General features: G+C 42.2%; 1 protein-coding gene across 1 annotated transcript; it reads left to right on the forward strand.

The window, feature by feature from the left end:
• Window positions 1-490: 490 nt before the first annotated feature.
• On the forward strand, window positions 491-15,851 carry kdm5bb (lysine demethylase 5Bb). Its single transcript, XM_029506268.1, has 28 exons — window positions 491-885; window positions 2,451-2,528; window positions 2,947-3,069; window positions 3,179-3,349; window positions 3,838-3,894; window positions 4,661-4,810; window positions 4,966-5,059; window positions 5,280-5,398; window positions 5,768-5,926; window positions 6,171-6,290; window positions 6,390-6,548; window positions 6,712-6,893; window positions 6,999-7,161; window positions 7,254-7,373; window positions 7,677-7,871; window positions 8,154-8,335; window positions 8,516-8,640; window positions 9,042-9,192; window positions 9,313-9,427; window positions 10,254-10,609; window positions 11,374-11,512; window positions 11,627-11,806; window positions 12,633-12,785; window positions 12,920-13,405; window positions 13,515-13,599; window positions 13,706-13,914; window positions 14,004-14,270; window positions 14,864-15,851. The coding sequence occupies exons 1-28, from the start codon at window positions 733-735 to the stop codon at window positions 14,999-15,001; spliced, it is 4,629 nt and encodes a 1,542-aa protein (XP_029362128.1). The 5' UTR covers window positions 491-732; the 3' UTR covers window positions 15,002-15,851.
• The last annotated feature ends 4,589 nt before the right edge of the window (window positions 15,852-20,440 follow it).

The following is a 20,440-nucleotide window of genomic DNA, read 5'->3' on the forward strand; positions in this document are numbered from 1 at the left end:
ATAAAAATTTTAATAAATACTCAGAGGTAGGTTAAATCAAAAGCTTATTCAAATGCATTTCAAATAGAATTATAGTAATCGCAATAAGGGACAAATAGACAGAAATTAAGGACAGATATTTAGTAAAAATTCTGCTTTAAGGCTCATGTGGAATTGTTTGATTGGTCATATTTACAGAATAATTAGAAAAAATAAAAATGTGAGAATATGATGCATTTGTAGAAACTGGATTCCAATTATATATATATACACATATATATTACTATTTCCAACTTATTTGTCATAGAACAGCGACATGAGTGTAACTTATGAAGAAGTGGATTGAAGGCCAGCCCTGGTGAATAAATCCGGCTTCAGTGGGAGCTGTGCGGTGTCTAGTTTTTTGAGCGGACGTGCTCACTGCCTTGGAACATTCCCTTCACTGTGCGTGTGTGTGTCTGTGTGTGTCTGCGTGTGTGTATGTGTGTGTTGCCTCCTCTGGTGTTGATGTCGACTGCCTGCTACCGAGTCTGACGCTGAGCAGACGGGTTTGTGTATTTTTTTTTTTTATTTAAAATCGGAGCCTAATCCCTCCAGGTGAACCACGACGCCTCCACGCTTTCTTCTTCTTCTTCTTCTTCTCCTCTTTTTCGTCTTCTTCTTCTTCTCCTCCTCCTCCTCCTCCTCCTGCTGCTGCTGCTGCTGCTGTGACCCGTCCTGTCCGAGCCTCCTCCACCGGGTCGGTCCGACACGATGAGCCAGCCGCGGCCGGACGAGTTCAAGCCTCCTCCGGAGTGTCCGGTCTTCGAGCCCAGCTGGGAAGAATTTGGAGATCCTTTTGCCTTCATCAATAAGATCCGTCCCATCGCCGAGAAAACGGGCATTTGCAAAGTCCGCCCGCCGCCGGTGAGTGTGAAAAGAAAAACGGGGTGGGAAAAAGAGCAACAACAAACAACAACAACAACAACAACACACTTTTTTTTTTTTTTTTTTAAAAAAAGGCCGATAAAAACGACGCGGATGCTGAATCGGTTGACCGTTAAGACGGTTGTAGACGGACCCGGGGATTTAAAGGGACTGTTCAACATGGCGGATTCACGGCTATGCTCATTCTTTGTGCTGCCACAAGCTAGCCCACGGCTCCCCTTCGGTGCTTATTTACGTCGTGAGACTTTGAGCTCGGCGGCAGGGACACGGATGTGTTACAGGAAGCGGACCGTGGCCCCGACCCCGGTCCCGGTCCGACCGTGTGTCAACAAAGTCCTCTGCGGTCCGGTCATTGATCCACTTAGCCGGGGCTGCTAACTCGCGGCTAACAGCTCAACCTGTCATAATTTCGCACACAGCTTTGACATAGGTGGCTATGCGGAAGCCATTCGGCTGCGTAGAAGATATGATGATATCAGTAATAACACAAACGTGGATGTTTAGCTCCTTTTCATCATCATCTTCTTCTTCTTCTTCTTCTTCTTTTTTTTTTGGCCCCTTTAGAGTTCCCATAAATACACACAGTTAAATAATGGATTAATTGTTGAAGAGCATCATGATGTAGTTGGGTCACTAACTGTACTCCACTGTGTGTGTGTGTGTGTGTGTGTGTGTGTGTTTGTGGCCCATCACTTCTAGGTCCAACTAGTATTGTCTAATAAATAACTGAACCAGTGTTTATTTGCTTCACGGAGCAGGTTAAATAGTCCCAATATTCCCTTTTGTGTTGGAAGTGTCACATAAATTGACCAATGCCTGGAACACAATGCACTGACTTATTTCATTACAAGCTAAACAACAAGTAGGCTCTTTCAAGTTGTGCTTTAACTCGCCTTTTTGCACGACATTGCAGTTGTGTTGCACATTACTATGATTTGTGCTTCTTGGAGATGAGGCACTGTTCATGTATTAGCCTGTGTTGTAGGGTGTTGTCCTCCATGTTGGCTTTGTGGTAAGCTGGGCTGGTGAGTGAGTCTTCCATCTGGCCATTTTGTGTGCCAGTGGGGTTTGTTGGCTACTGACACTTAACAAGAATTTGGATGTGTGCTACTTGTAGGGCATGGGTTTGTTTGTTTGTTTGTTTTTTTTTTTTTTTTTTTTTTTTTTTTTGGTTGTTGGACACGATAGGCCGTGCGATGCATTGTACAAATTGTGATTGATGTTGTGGGCTATAAACTCAACAGGATCATTCACTGCTCACTTCCGTCAAGATCAGCAGGCCTTGCTTTTCTGCCAAACTTAATTCAAAATCCTGCAACCAATTTAGCCCATTTCAGATGAATTTAATCACTGTTGCTAAAGAAAAGGAACATTCATAAAATTTAGATTTGCGCTTTGAAAACAATACTCACTTGTGGATAATCTTGAAAAGGAAAACAAAAAGATTTGCCCCATGACTTATCAATGCAACCATGAAAAGTGGAATCAAACTGATAAGGCTACATTTTACAATGGCCTTTATGTGTATTTTTGTTGCTGTTTAGGGTTGGCAGCCTCCGTTTGCCTGCGATGTGGACAGACTTCACTTTGTTCCTCGGATCCAGAGGCTCAATGAACTGGAGGTAAATGTTGTTATTCAGGTTATACCAATGATTGTTTGAGTAAATCAACATTTATATATCTGTATTCTGAGCTTCTGTATATAGTTCCTATGTCTTGATTGTTATATCTAGGTGTAGATGGCCTACATCTATGATAATAACTATGCAGTGAAGGACAATGTTTTATAATGTTATATAACAAAGGATGGGTTTAAAATGTATATAATAACTATAAGGCTCTTTATTTAAGTCTTTAAGGTTTTATTTATTTATTTATTTATTTATTTATTTTTTAACAATCAGACACTCCCATGTTGTTGAGTAGATGTTACATCATACATTTGCTGTGTCTGCTTTTGGTTTCCTTTAATGCTTTGAATTCAATGTCTGTGAAGACTTTGTTAATTGCAGCTGACTGTTGTCATTACTTATTTCCTAGGCACAGACCAGAGTTAAGCTCAACTTTCTGGACCAGATTGCCAAATTTTGGGATTTGCAGGGATGTGCCCTGAAGATTCCTCATGTAGAGCGGAAGATTTTGGATCTATACAAGCTAAACAAAGTTGGTTATTATTTATATAAGCATATATATATATATATATATATATATATATATATATAAAATGCAATTAACCGACTTGCACCATTAATGTAACTCATTGACATTTCAGTTGGTGGCAGATGCGGGAGGATTTGACATTGTTTGTCGGGAGAGGCGATGGACCAAGATTGCACTACAAATGGGCTTTGCCCCTGGCAAAGCTATTGGCTCACACCTGCGAGGGCATTATGAGAAAATCCTCTATCCCTACAATCTCTTTCAGAGTGGAGCAAATCTGCTGGTGAGTTGGACACTTACATCGATATAATAGCACATCTTCCTGTTGATTCACACAAGAATATGTTGTCATGCAGGTAGACATGGGTGGCTCATCTGTGAACAAAGACCTCATAATGCTTGGCTGTTGGCTTACTGCGAATTATTAAAGAAATTGGAATTTATTCCAAAACATTTGAACATTTTTCACAATTTGAAGCTACTAGTCCTATAAAAAGGCATTCAGTTTAAAAGCACTGTTAAGATCATAAAGAAATGCATTATTAGGAAATGCACATTTGTGTAAAACAAAAAAAATATATCTATGTTTGTATTTGATTTATGATATTGTTAATTAAATTGATTCCTTTGTCTGACTAATATACCGAAGTGAGAATTTATTATCTGGTGTCCGCTCATGTCATTGTCATAAAGTCATTGGATTGGTATTGTGTGACCTCTTGGACAGGTCACTCTAAATAGTTTAATTACCTAAGCTCTCTCTTGCCTCAGGCACCAGAGCCAGCTTCCAAACTGATGCGTTTAGAGGCTGATCCTGATCTTGAAAAGGTATGTTTGTGCTAAAAAGCCATTTGACTGACAGAATGCATGCATAGAAATGGCATAATTTTTTCTTCCAGCTTTTAACACTTTGTTTTACTTTACTGCTCACGTAAAACAAGCAAGCTTTGCCTCTGCAAGTCTGTGTACATTTATCTTAAGACGAATGTTAAAAAAAAAACCCAACAACTTTTGCTTCTGTCACACGTAGCAGTCAGCTGTAATATGAAAGTTAAAATATTGTAGAATATCTGTCTTCTTTTGTCCTTGCTAGTATAAATAATTAACCAGAAAACTCTAAGGTACCTCCTGAATGCCTGTCTACTTCTGGTTTAGCATGTTCCTCTTGATTTTCTGTTTGGGTTAACGTGCTGAAACTGACCACATCCGTGTTATGGCCTCTTTTGTCTTCTGGTTGTTCTAATCTATTTTTGACAACAATTTCAGTGTATGCCCAATTTTTTTTCAACCACATATGATATCTACTGATATCTCCTAGTAACTGTCACAGCATTGAGTTTTTTTATGTACACTGATAAACAGAAGTAATGACCATATAAAATGTAATTCCTTTTAAAATGTAGGCTGAAGTACACAGCGACCATTTGTTTAAGGGCCTTAAATCTGTTTTGACCCTGTTTACAAAGTAATATTAAAAGTGCTACATAATTTAATATATAGAAATGTTACTGATAGGAGCCTTTGAGCACCTTTTTAAATTAGCAGTGACTGTGGCTTTAACTGGGATATTATTGGTATATTTTCTTTCCTTCAGTGTGTTCAGAAGCCAGTCCAGTTGATGGAGGACACAATGGAGATCATGGACACCAAGGGGCTCAAGCTGCAGGACCAGGCTCAGCGGCCGCCTGCCCAGACACCTGACACCTGTCCCAGTGCCCGCAGAGCCAAGCGCATGAAGTGTGAGGTGGGTGTTGTTGAAAAGAGCCACGCAGTGGACTAAAACTGTCCTGAAACTAGCAGCACAGACTGTATTCTTCACTCTCCTCTGCATATTTCCACAGTACCACCATTTTAGTAGTTTTAGGGTTACAGTTTCACTTCTCACTTGTTCTTTTTCAGGCCATCTGTGTGAAGACTGAACCGGGTGAGCCCGGGGAGAACAGGCCAAATCTGAGGCGAAGGATGGGCTCTTTTGTTGCCAAGTTAGAACCAGGTCAGACACACCCAAGTCGAAAAATAGTCCCACAGATGGGAACATTTCAATTTTAGCGTTTTTATTCTTAAACTTTACTTGAGCGACCAATATTTACTATTTCTAACCAGTATATAAACATTTAATAAATGTACTTTAAAGTAAGTGAGGGATTTTATTTACAATTTCCAGATATGAGATATGAGATATAATGGGGTTAATGCTTCCTTTTGCATTGCAGAAAAAGAGATTCCCATTCCAGTGAAACAGGAACCAGTTGAAATGAAAGAACCAATAATGGAAGTTGACAAATCCAAGGCACGGTACAAGAAGTTCATCCCTCCAGTTCCCCCAAGTCCAGTGAGTATAACTTTATACTTTAGTCTTTATGTATGATATAAAACATCATGATCAAAAATCTCAAACTCACTCAAAGTGCTAGAATAAAGACAATAACCTGCTACTGTAGAATATTATCTTATTGTGTAAAAAAACGAATAATTAAACTTGCATTACAAAGTCCAGGTAGGTAGGTAAAAACACAAAGAGAAATGATAAACTGGCAGCTGAGTTTATGCTCCACTTTCGCTTTTGTCTTTTACCGATATAAATTTGTTATGAGTTGAGTCGAGCTCCAATTTGAGTGATTTATAGATGCTCTCTGACACTTAATTCAGTTGTCATGACTTTGAAAGCGGTTCCTTACAAACTCTTCCTTTTGTTCTTTAGGTGGATCTGGTTGTGTGTCTGGTGTGTGGCAGCGGGGAAGATGAAGACCGTCTGTTGCTTTGTGACGGCTGTGATGACAGCTATCACACTTTCTGCCTCATCCCTCCTCTACATGACGTCCCCAGAGGAGACTGGAGATGCCCAAAGTGTTTGGCTCAGGTGAGGATTAAGTACAAAGTCTGGCTAATGTGATGCAGACTGATTCCCTATTACTGAGCAGTTCATGGTAAAACAATAAGCCTTCCTGCTGCCAAAGGAGTCTATACAAAAGTGATGGCATAAAAAAGAAATGTCTCTGAAATGTGTTCAGTGGTTCCAAAAGACATTTAACACATTTGTTGATTTTTATTTATTTATTTTTTTTCATTTGTTTATTTATAAATTTTTTAATCCTCTGCTGCAGGAATGCAACAAACCTCATGAGGCATTCGGCTTTGAGCAAGCATACAGAGACTATTCCCTGCGTGCATTTGGGCAAATGGCTGATGCGTTCAAATCTGATTACTTCAACATGCCTGTCCACGTAAGTAAAAAAAGGTTTGAAAAAAAAAAATATCTGTCAGTCGCTCTTGTATTCAGTACTTCAAATTTGAAAGTCTTTTTCATTTGTTTTGTTTTGTAGATGGTTCCCACAGAGCTGGTAGAAAAAGAGTTCTGGCGTTTGGTTGGCGCCATCGATGAAGATGTTACTGTGGAATATGGGGCAGATATTGCTTCAAAAGAATTTGGGAGTGGATTTCCCATTCCCAATGGAAAACTAAAGGTTACCCCAGCTGACGAGGTAAACTGATCCTAATACACTGTAAATATACTTCCAGTGAAAGTATTCAAACCACTCCTCCTGGAAGCAAAATGAGGCAGCATTTGGTAGCTGTCATAAAAATAAGTGTAATGCCGAATTATACCTGTGTTGTTAAGCTGAGTTAGTGTTGTCCTTCCTGCAGAAATACCTAAAGTGTGGCTGGAACCTCAACAACCTGGCAATGATGAACCCCTCTGTCCTGACTCATGTGACGGCTGATATCTGTGGGATGACTCTGCCCTGGCTTTATGTTGGCATGTGCTTCTCCTCCTTCTGCTGGCACATTGAGGATCACTGGAGTTACTCCATCAACTACCTGCATTGGTACTAAAGTCAAACATTAAGAATTATCTGCTTCTCATTTACATCTGGTCTGTGGTGCTGAAGGTTATACTTTGTTTGCATTTAATTTACTTCAATAATTTCAAGGGGGGAACCTAAAACCTGGTACGGAGCTCCAGGTTTTGCAGCAGAACAGCTTGAGGAAGTGATGAAGAAACTGGCCCCAGAGCTGTTTGAGTCTCAGCCAGACCTGCTGCACCAGCTGGTCACCATCATGAACCCCAACACCCTGATGGCCTACGGAGTCCCAGTATGTTTATATATCTGACATGTAGTGACGCACATACCGTTTCTCAATCACCCAATCGCCAAAATCAACTTCTGTGTCCCCTTCTGCTTCAGATTTACAGAACAAACCAGTGTGCTGGTGAGTTCGTCATAACATTTCCTAGAGCCTACCACAGCGGCTTCAATCAGGGCTTCAACTTTGCTGAGGCAGTCAACTTCTGCACTGTGGACTGGGTATACATCACCACATTTATGTTATAAAAATTTACAGTATTGATTGCCAAGTTACACATAAGAACTGCCATGAGTTGTTCATGGTTGATGCATCAGTATTAAGATGAACTTCCACTTAATTGTATTTTAAGGCCACCAATAGTTGCACAGTTATTTATAATTTGTCTCCATTTCCAATTTAATCTGCACATACTTTCTTTCAATGAATTATACAATCTATAAAATGCATCATATTTCCTGTATTTTTATGTTGACTCAACATGACATGTATATCCCTTTTCCCCCTCCTATTTATGATACCAGATGCCTCTTGGCAGGCAGTGTGTTGAGCACTATCGTATGCTGCACCGGTACAACGTGTTCTCCCATGATGAGATGGTGTGCAACATGGCCTCGAAAGCTGACACTCTTGATGTGGTCCTGGCCTCGGCCGTCCACAAGGACATGGTCATCATGATCCGAGAAGAGCAGGATCTGAGAGAAAAAGTGAAAAAGATGGTGAGACAGTCCTCTTCATTGTGTTGTTGCGGCCGTCATACCTGTTTTGGATACAGTCTGATTACAATGATCTTTCTTTATTTTTTTGTCTTTTTTAGTGCACACACTAGTATTTAAGCCTTGTTGATAGCTAACAGTGCCAGCTCCCAGGCTATAATCAAAACGATTGCATGTCTTAACAAGTCTAAAGAGATATCATGTTCACTCGGGCAAATACGCTCACTGTCTTATGCTGCTCTTGGATTTGCTTTTAACACATCGGTTGTTGTGTCGCACCCTCAGGGGGTATTGCATTGCGAAGAGGCAAAGTATGATCACCTCCAAGATGACGAGCGGCAGTGTGCCAAGTGCAGGACCACCTGCTACCTGTCTGCCGTCACCTGCCCCTGCAGCCCAGGAGTACTGGTCTGTCTGCACCACATCAGCAACCTTTGTTCCTGCCCCGTCAGCAACTACACACTGAAGTAAGTCCTTCTTGACCTCATTCAAAGGCAGTTGAAGCTTTGTATGCACAGATGAGAGTATGAATTTAATGTCTGGGATATGAATATTTTATTACTGAGCACTAGGGTCGTCCTGAAGCAGATTTGTGTGTCTTATTAGCACTGTGTACCCTATAATGACCGTGTTGTTTGCTCCTGCAGTTACAGATACACACTGGATGACCTGATCCCCATGATGACTGCTGTAAAGCAGCGGGCTGAACTCTACGATGAATGGGCCTCCCACGTGATAGAGACTCTAGAAGCTAAACTGGAGAAGAAGAAAGGTAAACAGCGGGACAAAAGGAAAAAGCAAAGCATTAGTTACCATTGCTCAAATAACAAATTTTACAGTTAGTATTTCAGATGCTGAAAAAACTATCTGAAAATTTTTGGTGATAATATTTTTACTTGCAAAGCAATCCTTTTACTGTGTGTCTCATTTCTTGGTAGTAATTACTTTCTACCAAGTGGGAAGGAGTCACCATCCTATGTGTCTTTTTACTAGGATTAATTTAAAATATTTAAACTCTGCACCACTTGCGTCATTTGGGGAAACGGGTATCAGTCAGGTTAAGTTAATGCACACAGGTTCTTTCTGCAAAATCAGTGGTTGCTAAAAGTGCATTAAAACTGTGCATGAGACTGTATTTGTCAGGTTGTAATTAAACAGGTTTTCTCCCCTCAGGTCTGCCAGTCTTCCGCTCCCTTCTTGCTGAGTCAGAGTCCAAGATGTTTCCTGACAATGACCTGCTGCGTCGGCTACGTCTGGTTACACAGGATGCAGAGAAATGCTCCTCTGTGGCACAGCAGTTGTTGAACGGCAAGAGACAGACCAGGTAGCCTCAATACACAGTACTCCATCAGACAGGTGTATCGATTAGATGTCTTCACATTAGTGAAGTGCCTCAGCGCTTTAATGGGGTTAATTCTTGCTTTGACCTGATGCCCTCCCATAGGTACCGGACTGGGAGTGGGAAATCACGGAGCCAGTTGACTGTGGAGGAGCTGAGTTCGTTTGTGAGGCAGCTGTATAACCTCTCCTGCAGTCTCCCTCAGGCCCCCCTGTTGAAGGTAAGTTTCGAGAAGAAATGTGCCCTCTTACCACAATTAATTTAGTCTTAATTGAAGTTGCACAAACACACCATTTTATGTTTGCATCTCTTACGCTGTGGACACATTTCTGTGTAGAGGATAATGTGGGGAAAAATTACATAAACTTCATACTTAGACTACAGGAAGTCCATATAGAGCATGATCAGACTGTAGAGCACCTTTCTGCATATATTTGCATATCAGTTAGGAGACTTCAAGCTGATGACTTCAAATTGATGCCAGATAAGTAGCATTTAAAAACAAACCTGTTTGTGTGAGAAATATTTGCTAATCACTTGGCTGTTTGGCTTTATTTAGAGAAAACTGCATTTTGGTAAGCCAGAATTTGGGGCGTGCACACACATGTAAAGTATGTAAAGTTTATTCCAACAAGGGCTTCCATCTCAAAAGTGTTGACCAAAAAGGGATAAGAACTAAAAAAATAAAATAAATAAATAAATAAATGGATCTACAAATGCCTAAAAATCTCAAATGTCTGTTTGGAAACTGCAGTTTTGTATCACACCAGTTTCAGACTTTTGACCACATATAAAATATTTCTTCATGAGATAACTACAGCTTGCAACGGAGCTGTAGACACCAGCCATTTGGAAAATTAAACAGTGGAACTCTTCAAAGTGCAGAACAGGTGACCAAAATTTCATCAGACAGCCAGATAGCTGATCCCCCGTGGATGAATGTGACTCTCATTCAGTTCAAATGAATGTGATTTGGACACAGAAATCACATTTGCAGAAGAATGAATTTTGACAACTGTTATGTTCGGATTGATACTCTCCTTTAGGAGCTCTTGAATCGCATTGAGGACTTCCAGCAGCACAGTGAGAAGGTCCTGGCTGACGAAGTCCCCAGCGTTGCTGAAATCCAGAGCTTGTTAGACGTCAGCTTCGACTTTGACGTGGAGCTTCCTGAGCTGCCTCGTCTGAGAGTGAGGCTGGAGCAGGCACGCTGGCTGGAGGCGGTGCAGCAGGCCAGCTCCCAACCTGCCACCCTGACTCTGGAGACCATGAGGAGGCTCATCGACCAGGGAGTCGGCCTGTCCCCCCATCCCTCTGTGGAGAAAGCCATGGCACGCCTTCAGGAGCTGCTCACCGTGTCCGAGCACTGGGAGGACAAGGCCAGCAGTCTCCTCAAAGCCAGGTGAGAGCGCCATCGTCTGATTCGTGATGATGATTACTTTAAAACCATAGAGTTTAAAAAAAAAAAAATAAATAAATAATAATAATCCAAAACATCAGCAAGAAGTCATTTGATCTGTTCAATGTTAGCCTCGTTATTTTATTCTACCAGTCAAAGCGTAAACTTTCTGCCCAGGTATTTGCACTGATTGTAACTGCACAATGTAACATGACGTCAGTGCTCCTGATTTTGCTTCATTTTAATTACAGCTAGTGCAAAATGCTGCTGCTAGAATATTCAACAAGATCAACAAAAAGTGAGCATCATATTTAGTTCTGCCCTCATTCCATTGGTACTCAGTGCTGTTCAGTATTAACTGTCACAAGTGCTTCTCAAAGGCTTTTAATGGCATGGCTGTGAGGAATGTGCATCTATTCTCTCCATTGTCAAGAGAACTAATTTCAAATCAGGGCTGAATTTTCTACATCTTCTAAAAGCGTTATGCTCCTTCACCATGCATAGTTTACTGCTCTAAGATATTTGACACCTCTATGATGTCAAGAGTGTTGGTTTTAAAAGTAACTGTAGGCTTTAAAATACCATATAAAAGCTCTGTGCACAGGAAATGTTCAACATTTTGAACATGATGGTTATAGAGTTTCCTGTGAGGATCTTTGAAGAAAAATGCCATGACAGCTCTTACCATAGATAGTTGTGAAGTTGAAAGTGTCCTGTCTCCTGGTTTTTTACCTGCTGCATGTCATTTGTGTTTTACTGCCCATCAGACCGCCACACTCCATTGAGACTCTCAGTGCTGCTGCTGAGAAGGCATCTGGCATCCCCGCTTACCTCCCTAACTGTCTGCTTCTTAAAGACACCATCAGAAAGGCCCAAGAGTGGCTCCAAGAAGCAGAGGAACTTCAGGTTAGGACACTCATTGCAATTAGTTGTATTGCCTTTAGTATTGCCTTTAGTATTGTCTATTGCCATTGTTGATTTGAACGTTGTTGTAAGACTGAAACAATTTGTTAATTTCAGTCCAGCGGTTGCGTCCTGATGGTAGACAGTCTCTCTGACATGGTGCTACGAGGACAAGCCATTCAAGTCCACCTGGAACCTCTAGACCGGCTGGAGTCTTTGATGGTAGAAGTTCAGGAATGGAAACAATCTGCAGCTACAGCTTTTCTTCAGAAAGACTCAACTCTCACATTACTTGAGGTAAAACTCATTGTTTAGCTCTTACATCCGCTGCATCCAATTGCATCATGTCCCAGTTATGTCTCAGCTCCATCTGCATTTTAACATCCACTGGAAACGGCTACTTCTTCAGCAGCCACATTTCTACCAAAGCTTAGAGCCGTTTCATCTCCAATGGAGGGGTTTTACAAGTACATTAAATCCACATTTACTCTTAGATGTGGTAACGGATGCTTTGTGTCTTTAGTCTAAGAAAACATTTATCTTTCTCAGGGAAGCCAATTGTACCGCACATCTGTTTTCAGATTCTTGGTAGACTCATTTTCATGTTGATTTTGTCAGATGAAATTGATAGTTTATTAAGCTTCAGGGTGAATTTGATTAGCAGGGATCATTAATGAGCCGCAATTTAATCATTCACCAACCATTTCGTACTGGTTGCTTCGTCCAACAGAAGCAGTGTCATTGAATAGAATAAATGAGCATCCTGGCTTCACCTGCAGCAAAACAAAATAATTATCAAAGAGAGCAGGATGGAACAGAAGAGAGGTTTCAGAAAACTAAAACCCCCTTTTTCCCACATTTGCCTGTTTCCTTCACGTCTCTCTTTAACTGATTACAAATGCTAAATTGAGGCTGACAACAAAATCTGTACCATCAAATATTCATCTTAAATTGACTGCTAATAAATACAGGCCTTATGTACATTTACAAGACAGTTTCATGTTTCAGAGCTGTGAACTGCATTAGCAGAAGTAAAGCTGTTGTGATGAGACAGCAATGGAGAAAGAAGAGCTATTCGGGCCCATTAATGCAAAAGAACTGTCACACTTTCTTTTCATCGCAGGTTCTGTGTCCAAGATGTGAAATTGGAAATGTGCGGTCTCCAAAGAGGAAAACCAAAAAAGGAAAAGAAAGTAACAAAAAGAAAATGCTAAGACTCAACACTCTGACTGAGGTAGAGAAAGCGCTTTCAGAGACCAAGGATTCTACCTCTGCTGTGAGTACGCTCATTCTCCAAAGATAAGTATATAAGAGACTATGTTAGTGCTGTAGATGTGTTTAATTAACGTCCACTCATTTGTTCTGAATCTTTCATTTGTGTACATTGAAGCTTTATGTTTTCTTCACCAGATGGCAACTCTGGAGGAGCTGTGGGTTCGGGAGATGGAGGCTTTCTCTAATCTCAGGGCAGCAAATGAGTCAAAGCTCCTTCCCACAGCAGACTGCATGGACCTAAAGGTGTGTGTCTGTCAGAAGGCACCCATGGGTGCAATGCTGCAGTGTGAACTCTGCAGGGATGCCTTCCACAGCGTGTGTGTCAGAGATGTATCGGACTCCCCCGAAACTCAGCCGTGGCTCTGCCCGTACTGCCAGCGATCAGAAAAACCCTCATTGAACAAAATCCTCTCCCTACTATCGTCTCTGCGGCACTTAGAGGTGCGTCTGCCAGAGGGTGACGCCCTGCAGCACCTGGTTGAAAGGACAGTAAACTGGCAGCATCGAACACAGCAGATCTCACAGACATGTAACCTACCAGAGTCGGAAGAGAGGCCAGGAACTCCTCCCACCCTGACCTGCTGGGTCTCAGGCAGCCATGACACTCAAAACAACACTCAGGTCGCTCATCATCAGCTCGTGTCACTGTTGCTCTAGTTCAGAGTAAATGTGTTTTTTTTTCTTAGATGATGTTAAGTTTGTGGACTTGATGTCTTTGCCTTTGATACAGGCTCCTTGTTTGACTCCAGAATGGAATAGGACAAGCCACGCTCAGACCGTCTTCTACACCGAGCAGAGATGCATACCGCTGCAGGGTCTGTGATCTTAATCTGAACCTTAGTGATGACTGTACGTTGTAAATAATAGTCAATTGATCATTTTATGTAGTTGTTGAGTATTCTCTATTTTTCTGTGTGACAGGCTTGAGTCAGGAGCTGGAGGAGCTGATGGTGGAGGGGCTCTTGCTGCAGGTCTCTCTGCCTGAGGTCCAAAGCCTCTATCACATTTTACTGGACAGAGCTGCGGGCCAACACACAAACAGATGCATGCTGCCCCCGCAGGACGAGCCCACGGACTGTGACAAACACATGCAGTTTAACTCTCAGGGAAAAAATCTGCCACTGAACCAGGTGCGAACTAACGGAATCTATGAAAATGCAACATCATAACAGCCTCAATATCAAGTTTAATATCAAGTGCCTTTTTCTTTTTTTTTTAGGATGGTGTCAACGCCATGAGGGAAACTATGAGTGTGACAGACAAAAAAGCGAAGCGGCATCTGGAGAGGGACGGGTTGGATGGAGAGCGCAGACTGAAGGACAGAAAACACTCTCACAAAAGACAGAAGATAAACAAGAAGAACCTGCAGCGCAGACCAGCTTCAACCTCGTCCTCTCCACGCTCTGACTTCTCCCAGTCAGACGACTCTGATGAGGAAATGGCTGTGTGTCCAGCAGAGATGTGTCAGCTGCCAGAGGGAGATGAGGTTAGGAAAAAGTCAAGAAAACCTTTTTTTCTGCAGAAGATAGTTTATCATTCAGTGTAAATTCATGTTCCCAATCAATATTTGTATGTCTAGTTGTCCTCAACTGTTTTTTTTTTGGTTTTTTTTGTTTTTTATCAAATCTCTGACATACAAGTAGTAAATTACATCCTACGGGGTCATAAGAGTCATGAAAGTCTTAAATGTCATTTAGTAAATGCAGCTGTTACCTCTGTGTTTCTCTGGACAGTGTCAACTGGCTGAGCTGTTGCATTGTGATCATATCAAATAGACATAAGAATTTAACTGTGGAAGATTTTCACATTAATACATGGTGTTGTGTAACACAGATCATGGATGTGACAATGAGCAGGAGAATTGTCAGTTTGGATGTAGACCACTTTGAGTCCGTCCTTTAAGATGAAGTTGATGAAAACTAATACAGGACCAGAGCTAGATGTGGCTTTAAAGTTATTCCATTGAATGACAGCTTCGCTCTGTAACTCCTGGATGTGTAACTAAACACCACAATATCAGCACAATATTGGGCCATTCACACTTCGCCATGGTGAAACCGCCCTGTGTGTTTGCTGCAGGTGGATTGGGTCCAGTGTGACGGGAGCTGCAACCAGTGGTTTCACCAAGTGTGCGTCGGCGTCACAGCTGAGATGGCAGAGAAGGACGACTACATTTGTGTCAGGTGTTCACTGAGCGACAGACACACGAGGAAATGAAGACAAAGCAAAGATTTTTATGAAGGATGGCTGAAGAGGCCCGTCCGTCTGTTGTCAGTCCGTTATTGGAGCCACATATCTGGATGTGTCAACGATCCTGCCCCTTCCCCCTCCTCACCCCTGTCTCGTCTGTCCGACCCTTTTGTAACAACGGTGCTATCTCCTCTTTGACTTGTTGTCCAGAACTATAATGTTTAGTTATTTTTTGTATTTTTACATATATATTATATATATTTCTTTCTTCTTATAAATTGTTTGTGGTCGTCTTAATGGGAAAAAAAAAAACCAAAACAAAAAACAAAACAAAACAGGATGTGACAGTTGCTGCATGGGATTCCATTACATTGGCCCAAAGGAGTCTTAAACATCGTGCATCCAGTGAAGAGGATTAATCAAAGGGTAATATTATCTTCACTGGAACTTCCTTGCATGTTAAAGCAGAGCTAAAGGGGGCAGAAATCATGGTTTTCATCCCCTACTCCCCAAAAAATATTACTATAACATTTTTTTCTTTGAAATCCAGTGTTTAGTACATGCATCTTAATATAATTATTCCCTTTTTTTTTGTAGAATAGATTTATTTATCTGAGCAATAATTTTTGTCTGAATTGACTTCAATGGTTTGATCTCCGCTGAGTTTGTGTTGGTGCTTTAGCGATGGTGTGTCGAGCTACAGGGGGAGGATGGTTTGCCGCCGTGGAGTTGAATTGCAGCAGGCTGAAGGAACGAGTCTCTGCTGACATGAACATCCACAGCATGTAACCTGGTAAAGGAAACTGTGGGAAGGACTTTGGGGTTAGCTGAAGATGTTACAAGTTTATATTGTGGAATAAAGCCCTTTTGCTCTTTGGAGAGGTCTGGTCCTTCGACTTGACAAAGCCAAAAAGACCACTAGATGTCGCTTTAATCATGAGAAAGGATCGTCGTTTTATGTTTTAACGCTCATTTATTCTCTTTCACACCCAGAGAACATTCAGCTGAATCGGTCTTAATGTAAACAAAGTTCTGTCCTGACTTTCTGGGATCTCATCATGATGATCACAACTTCTGGCCAGACCGCAGATGTCCGATGAAGTCAATACAAGCAAAAACCTCACCTGCAGCTAGTAAACCAAACTAAATCTCCTTTGTCTGGTGAGCTCCATCAGCAGGCAGCAGTCAGGTGATTAAAATGGCGACGTGCTCAGAGCTCCCTGTTCTCATACAGGATGCTGCTTAAACAGCATAATGAAAGCAAACTGATGAGAATAGTGTGAGTTAATTATGTGAGATAAAATTAGAAGAAAAATCTAATCGGCATGCTACAAGTATTTTTCCCATGACACATTGCTAATCTGACTGATTTAATGTAAGGATATTAACTTTTTTTTTTTTTTTTTATTCTTTTTACAGCCAACACTTCATTGACTCTGCTCATATACTTTATTGCTTCTTGTGTTTTGCCTGAAGCTGTCACCAGTGATGCAGGCTACTGATGGGGATTTAACAAGAGCCCATTGAAATGTTACTCTCACATTATCAGGGCAGAAGTCTTGTTTTACCTCAGCAGGCGCACAGCAAAGACTCGAGCAATCAGAGAAAGTAATCATACTTTCTCTACAATGTCCCTGTAAAAGTGTCGTGTAACATATCAAAAATGTCATGCGTGATTAAAAGCCACCAGAGAGGTGTGTTATCAACACAAAGGGAAGAAATGAGCATTTTTACAGAAAACCATCAAAACTGCTTCATTTAATTTTATTTCCATTCCCCACTGCATAACTCAAGCATCGACTAATTCCAAATCTATGGTTCACGACAGGTGACGGTCTGTAATATGTTTGAATAAATAAAGGCAGGAACATCTTGTTTGGGCGACACTGCCCTCAGCCTACAGTGCATTTAATGATATTTGCAGTTATAAGTCATCTGATGATGAACACAGCACGTTGTCAAACAGTAAAGCAGCTGTTTCCAAACTCTGCATGCGTGATCCCATTCGAGCCACACTTTACTATCTCTGTCCCGTCTATATGGTAAAAGGTATACCCAGAAAACTGTAGCTGTTAGTACAGAGAGCTGAATGACTCCCGTATGAGAGCGAGCAGGTGTTTTTCTGTTGTCGATGAATGGTTTATGAATCTGCTTCGGTTTATGTCTGATGATCCTGGCTCACTGTGACACTGTCTTGACTTATTTGGACGTTTGAACAGAATATTGTTCATGTTAAATTAATGCACATTAACTTGTGACTACGTTTTTCCAGCTGTGACAAACACAATGTGTGCTGTTGGGACGGCTCAGAGATTTTAGCATGAAAAATTAACACAACCTTCAAGTAAGTTAAGACAATAAACAAAGCGATGAGGTTGATTTTGTTGGCCTTGTACTACAGCAGAAACGGCTCTATAAGTGTGTGTGCACATAAAAAAGGTACTTCACTCCAGCTTAGCACTGCTCTCCAGTACTCCCACAGTAACAGAAAAAAATAATCTTTAGTTAGTAAGTAGTAAAAACATAAATAAAAATAGAGAACTTGGAAAACTGTCCACTGATATAACTCAGAATAAGGTAGTGCACTGTAGTATTTCTCTTATGGCAGCTTATTTTCCTGTAATGTGAATTAAAGTCAGATGTGGGGCTCAGGCTTTATTCAACTTTTACCATGAAGCAAAGGCACAGAGGTCACAAATACAGATCAGCTGGTCCATCGTCTGTTCGTCCTGCTACACACTCACCTGATCCTGGAGGGTGATGATGTCCCAGCCCATGTGGGGAGGAAGGAGGGGGGGTAGGATGGAGGGGTTAGGGGGTCAGAGTGAGCTGGGACAACGGGGGGGGGGGTCATGTAGGGCTGAGGGGTCAGGTAGGGTTGGGGGGGTCAGAGTGAGCTGGGACAACGGGGGAGGGGGGGTCATGTAGGGCTAAGGGGTCAGGTAAGGTTGGGGGGGTCATGTAGGGCTAAGGGGTTAGGTAAGGTTGGGGGGGTCATGTAGGGCTAAGGGGTCAGGTAAGGTTGGGGGGGTCATGTAGGGCTAAGGGGTCAGGTAGGGTTGGGGTGGTCAGAGTGGGTTGGGGGGGTCATGTAGGGCTAAGGGGTTAGGTAAGGTTGGGGGGTCAGGGGTGTGTTAGCAGTCGATGTTGTGAGCTCTTCCCAGCTGCTTTAGTTCTGTAGATGCAAACATCTCCACAGTGTCAGATCTAAATCGCACTCTTGTGTTTCTGCCTTATTTTCTGGTGTGTAAATGTTCTCGTACCTGTTTTTCGTAAAAGAGTAGGTAGGCAGATCTTTGCCTCTGCTGGCACACGGTGGTGCCTGTTGTCTCTCTGACCATTGCATCGTTGTAAGTCAGCCAGCGGTCTGTCAGCCCTTCAAACGACTCTCTGTAGGCTCCGTCGCAGATGTAATGGCCTGACGGAGGAGAGGTCGCAGATTCATGAATGTTGAGTCCTGATGCAGTTTCAACACAAGTTTCTGCCTAACAAAACCAAAACACTTACCGGATGTCGCTGTGGAGCCCAAATGGCTGATAATGCTCACCAGGGAGTAGCAAACTGAAGTCTATGAAAGCACAAAGTCACCACAGATGTTTAAAGGCTGGTCTCTGTGATGAAATAAATACAAAAACATTCAATCATCCTTACTTTTACGTTCCCGAAGGGCTCCAGATCCACCTGCAGCTCCCTTGATAGGACGACGGGGCTGCTCGCTTTCATCAGGTTTAAGGACTCAGTGAATCTGAATCTTTTCAGCTGAAGAATCAACACGCTGGTGACAGAAAACGAGGGATGAAAGTCGGATGAAGAAGGTGAGATCACAGAGAGACACCTGACTCCACTGTGGTCAGACTTCAGGGTGCCGTGATGGATTTGATGTTGCTCACTTCGGCAAAGTCAAGAATGAGCTCTGCAGCGTCGACTGCTCAGCTCCACAGTCACACTTAAACTCCAGTTCGTTTTCCTGCAGCAGGAAACAGGAGGCAGAAGAAAGTTCAGGCTAAAATGTCCTCACTGATGAAACTGTGCTGGGGTTGACATCACATCGAGCCAAAGTGAATATTTAACGCGTACTTTCATGTAGTCTTGTAGAGATTGGTTCACGGAGCCTCCGGGCAGCAAGTCGAGGGACAGGCTAATGAATTCCTCATCCATAACCGACTGGCTCCCACATCTGGAGAGCAAATGAACAACTCAGAAACCGGCAACGTCCAGGCTCAGGGTGTTTACATTTCATCCATGGTCATCATGAGCAGTGTCTGCGTGTGTTCGTACCCTGTGCAGGCCCTGGTGCTCAGCATCTTGAAGGCGATGTGAGCGTTGACGGGGCACGTGTACCCGATGCCCAAACAAACTGCTGCTGTCTGAAGACGGAGGTTGAGAGCCATCAGCAGCTCCAGCAGGCTGCTGAGGAACTCGTGAGCGTCCTGCACAGAAACGCACAAAAGTAAAAGTTTTAAAGAAGGAAAGAAAAAAGTTTAAAAAAGCGTCAGTGTTGTTCTTGAATGTGTGGCTGAAAGAGATGACATACTTTCTGACTGTTGTCCTCAAACTCCAAGTTATACTCAGAAACAGCCTGTTTGAAGGCAGTCAGGACTTTTTTCTTCTGTGGCATGCTGTTACTGAAGCGGCAAGTTCCAACATCCACAAACCGTCTGAAACCGAGAAAAGAGGATGTTTGTATATCTGCGTTGGCAGCAGACAAACTGAAGCGTGAGTGTGTGTGTGTGTGTGTGTGTGTGCACGCTGCTTTGCCTGAAGATTTCAGTTTTGGGGTGACTCCTCCAAACTTCCTCCTGGTTGTAAACCTCCTGGACAAACTGAGGCAGCGTCTGGAGGGCTTGCAGGGTGGAGTTCATGTAACACGTCTGTGAAAGGTTTGGGAGCCTTGAAAACGAGACGGATAAAAGTCACACTGGAGCTCATTTTCATCATACGAGCGGTAGTTCAGATTACAAAGCAGGATTAACACCTTCATTGTGTGTAGTGCCTACCCAAAGGAAATCAGCTCCTCACTGGAAAGAGTTCTCAGTGCTGGACTGCTGGAATAAATTTTTGTCAGTGAGATGACTTCCTCCTGTAAACTTCCACCGTGGCCGGTCGGCGTCTGCTGCCTTTTTATCAGTTCAGCGGTTTTAGAGGAAGCTTCCTTGGCCTCGTTTTTGGGGGCCCTGTCTGCTGTGTTCTCATCTTCTTCTTCAGTTATTTTCCCTATTTCTATTACAATTGTTTCCTCTGTTTCTTCTTCAGGTGTTTTCTCTAATTCTATTACAATTGTTTCCTCTACTTCTTCTTCAGTTATATTCCCTATTTCTAATACAATTGTTTCCTCTACATCTTCTTCAGTTGTTTTCTCTGTTTCTAGTACAATTGTTTCCTCTAAATCTTCTTCAGTTATATTCCCTATTTCTAGTACAATTGTTTCCTCTACATCTTCTTCAGTTATATTCCCTATTTCTAATA

Source organism: Echeneis naucrates, chromosome 7 (assembly GCF_900963305.1).
Source record: "Echeneis naucrates chromosome 7, fEcheNa1.1, whole genome shotgun sequence".
NCBI classification, from domain to species: domain Eukaryota; kingdom Metazoa; phylum Chordata; class Actinopteri; order Carangiformes; family Echeneidae; genus Echeneis; species Echeneis naucrates.

Coding starts and splice junctions, on each gene's coding strand:
- kdm5bb (XM_029506268.1), top strand. CDS start 733: ATGAGCCAGCCGCGGCCGGACGAGTTCAAGCCTCCTCCGGAGTGTCCG. Junction 7,162..7,253: donor TGATGGCCTACGGAGTCCCA/GTATGTTTATAT, acceptor CTTCTGCTTCAG/ATTTACAGAACAAACCAGTG. Junction 13,600..13,705: donor GAGATGCATACCGCTGCAGG/GTCTGTGATCTT, acceptor TCTGTGTGACAG/GCTTGAGTCAGGAGCTGGAG.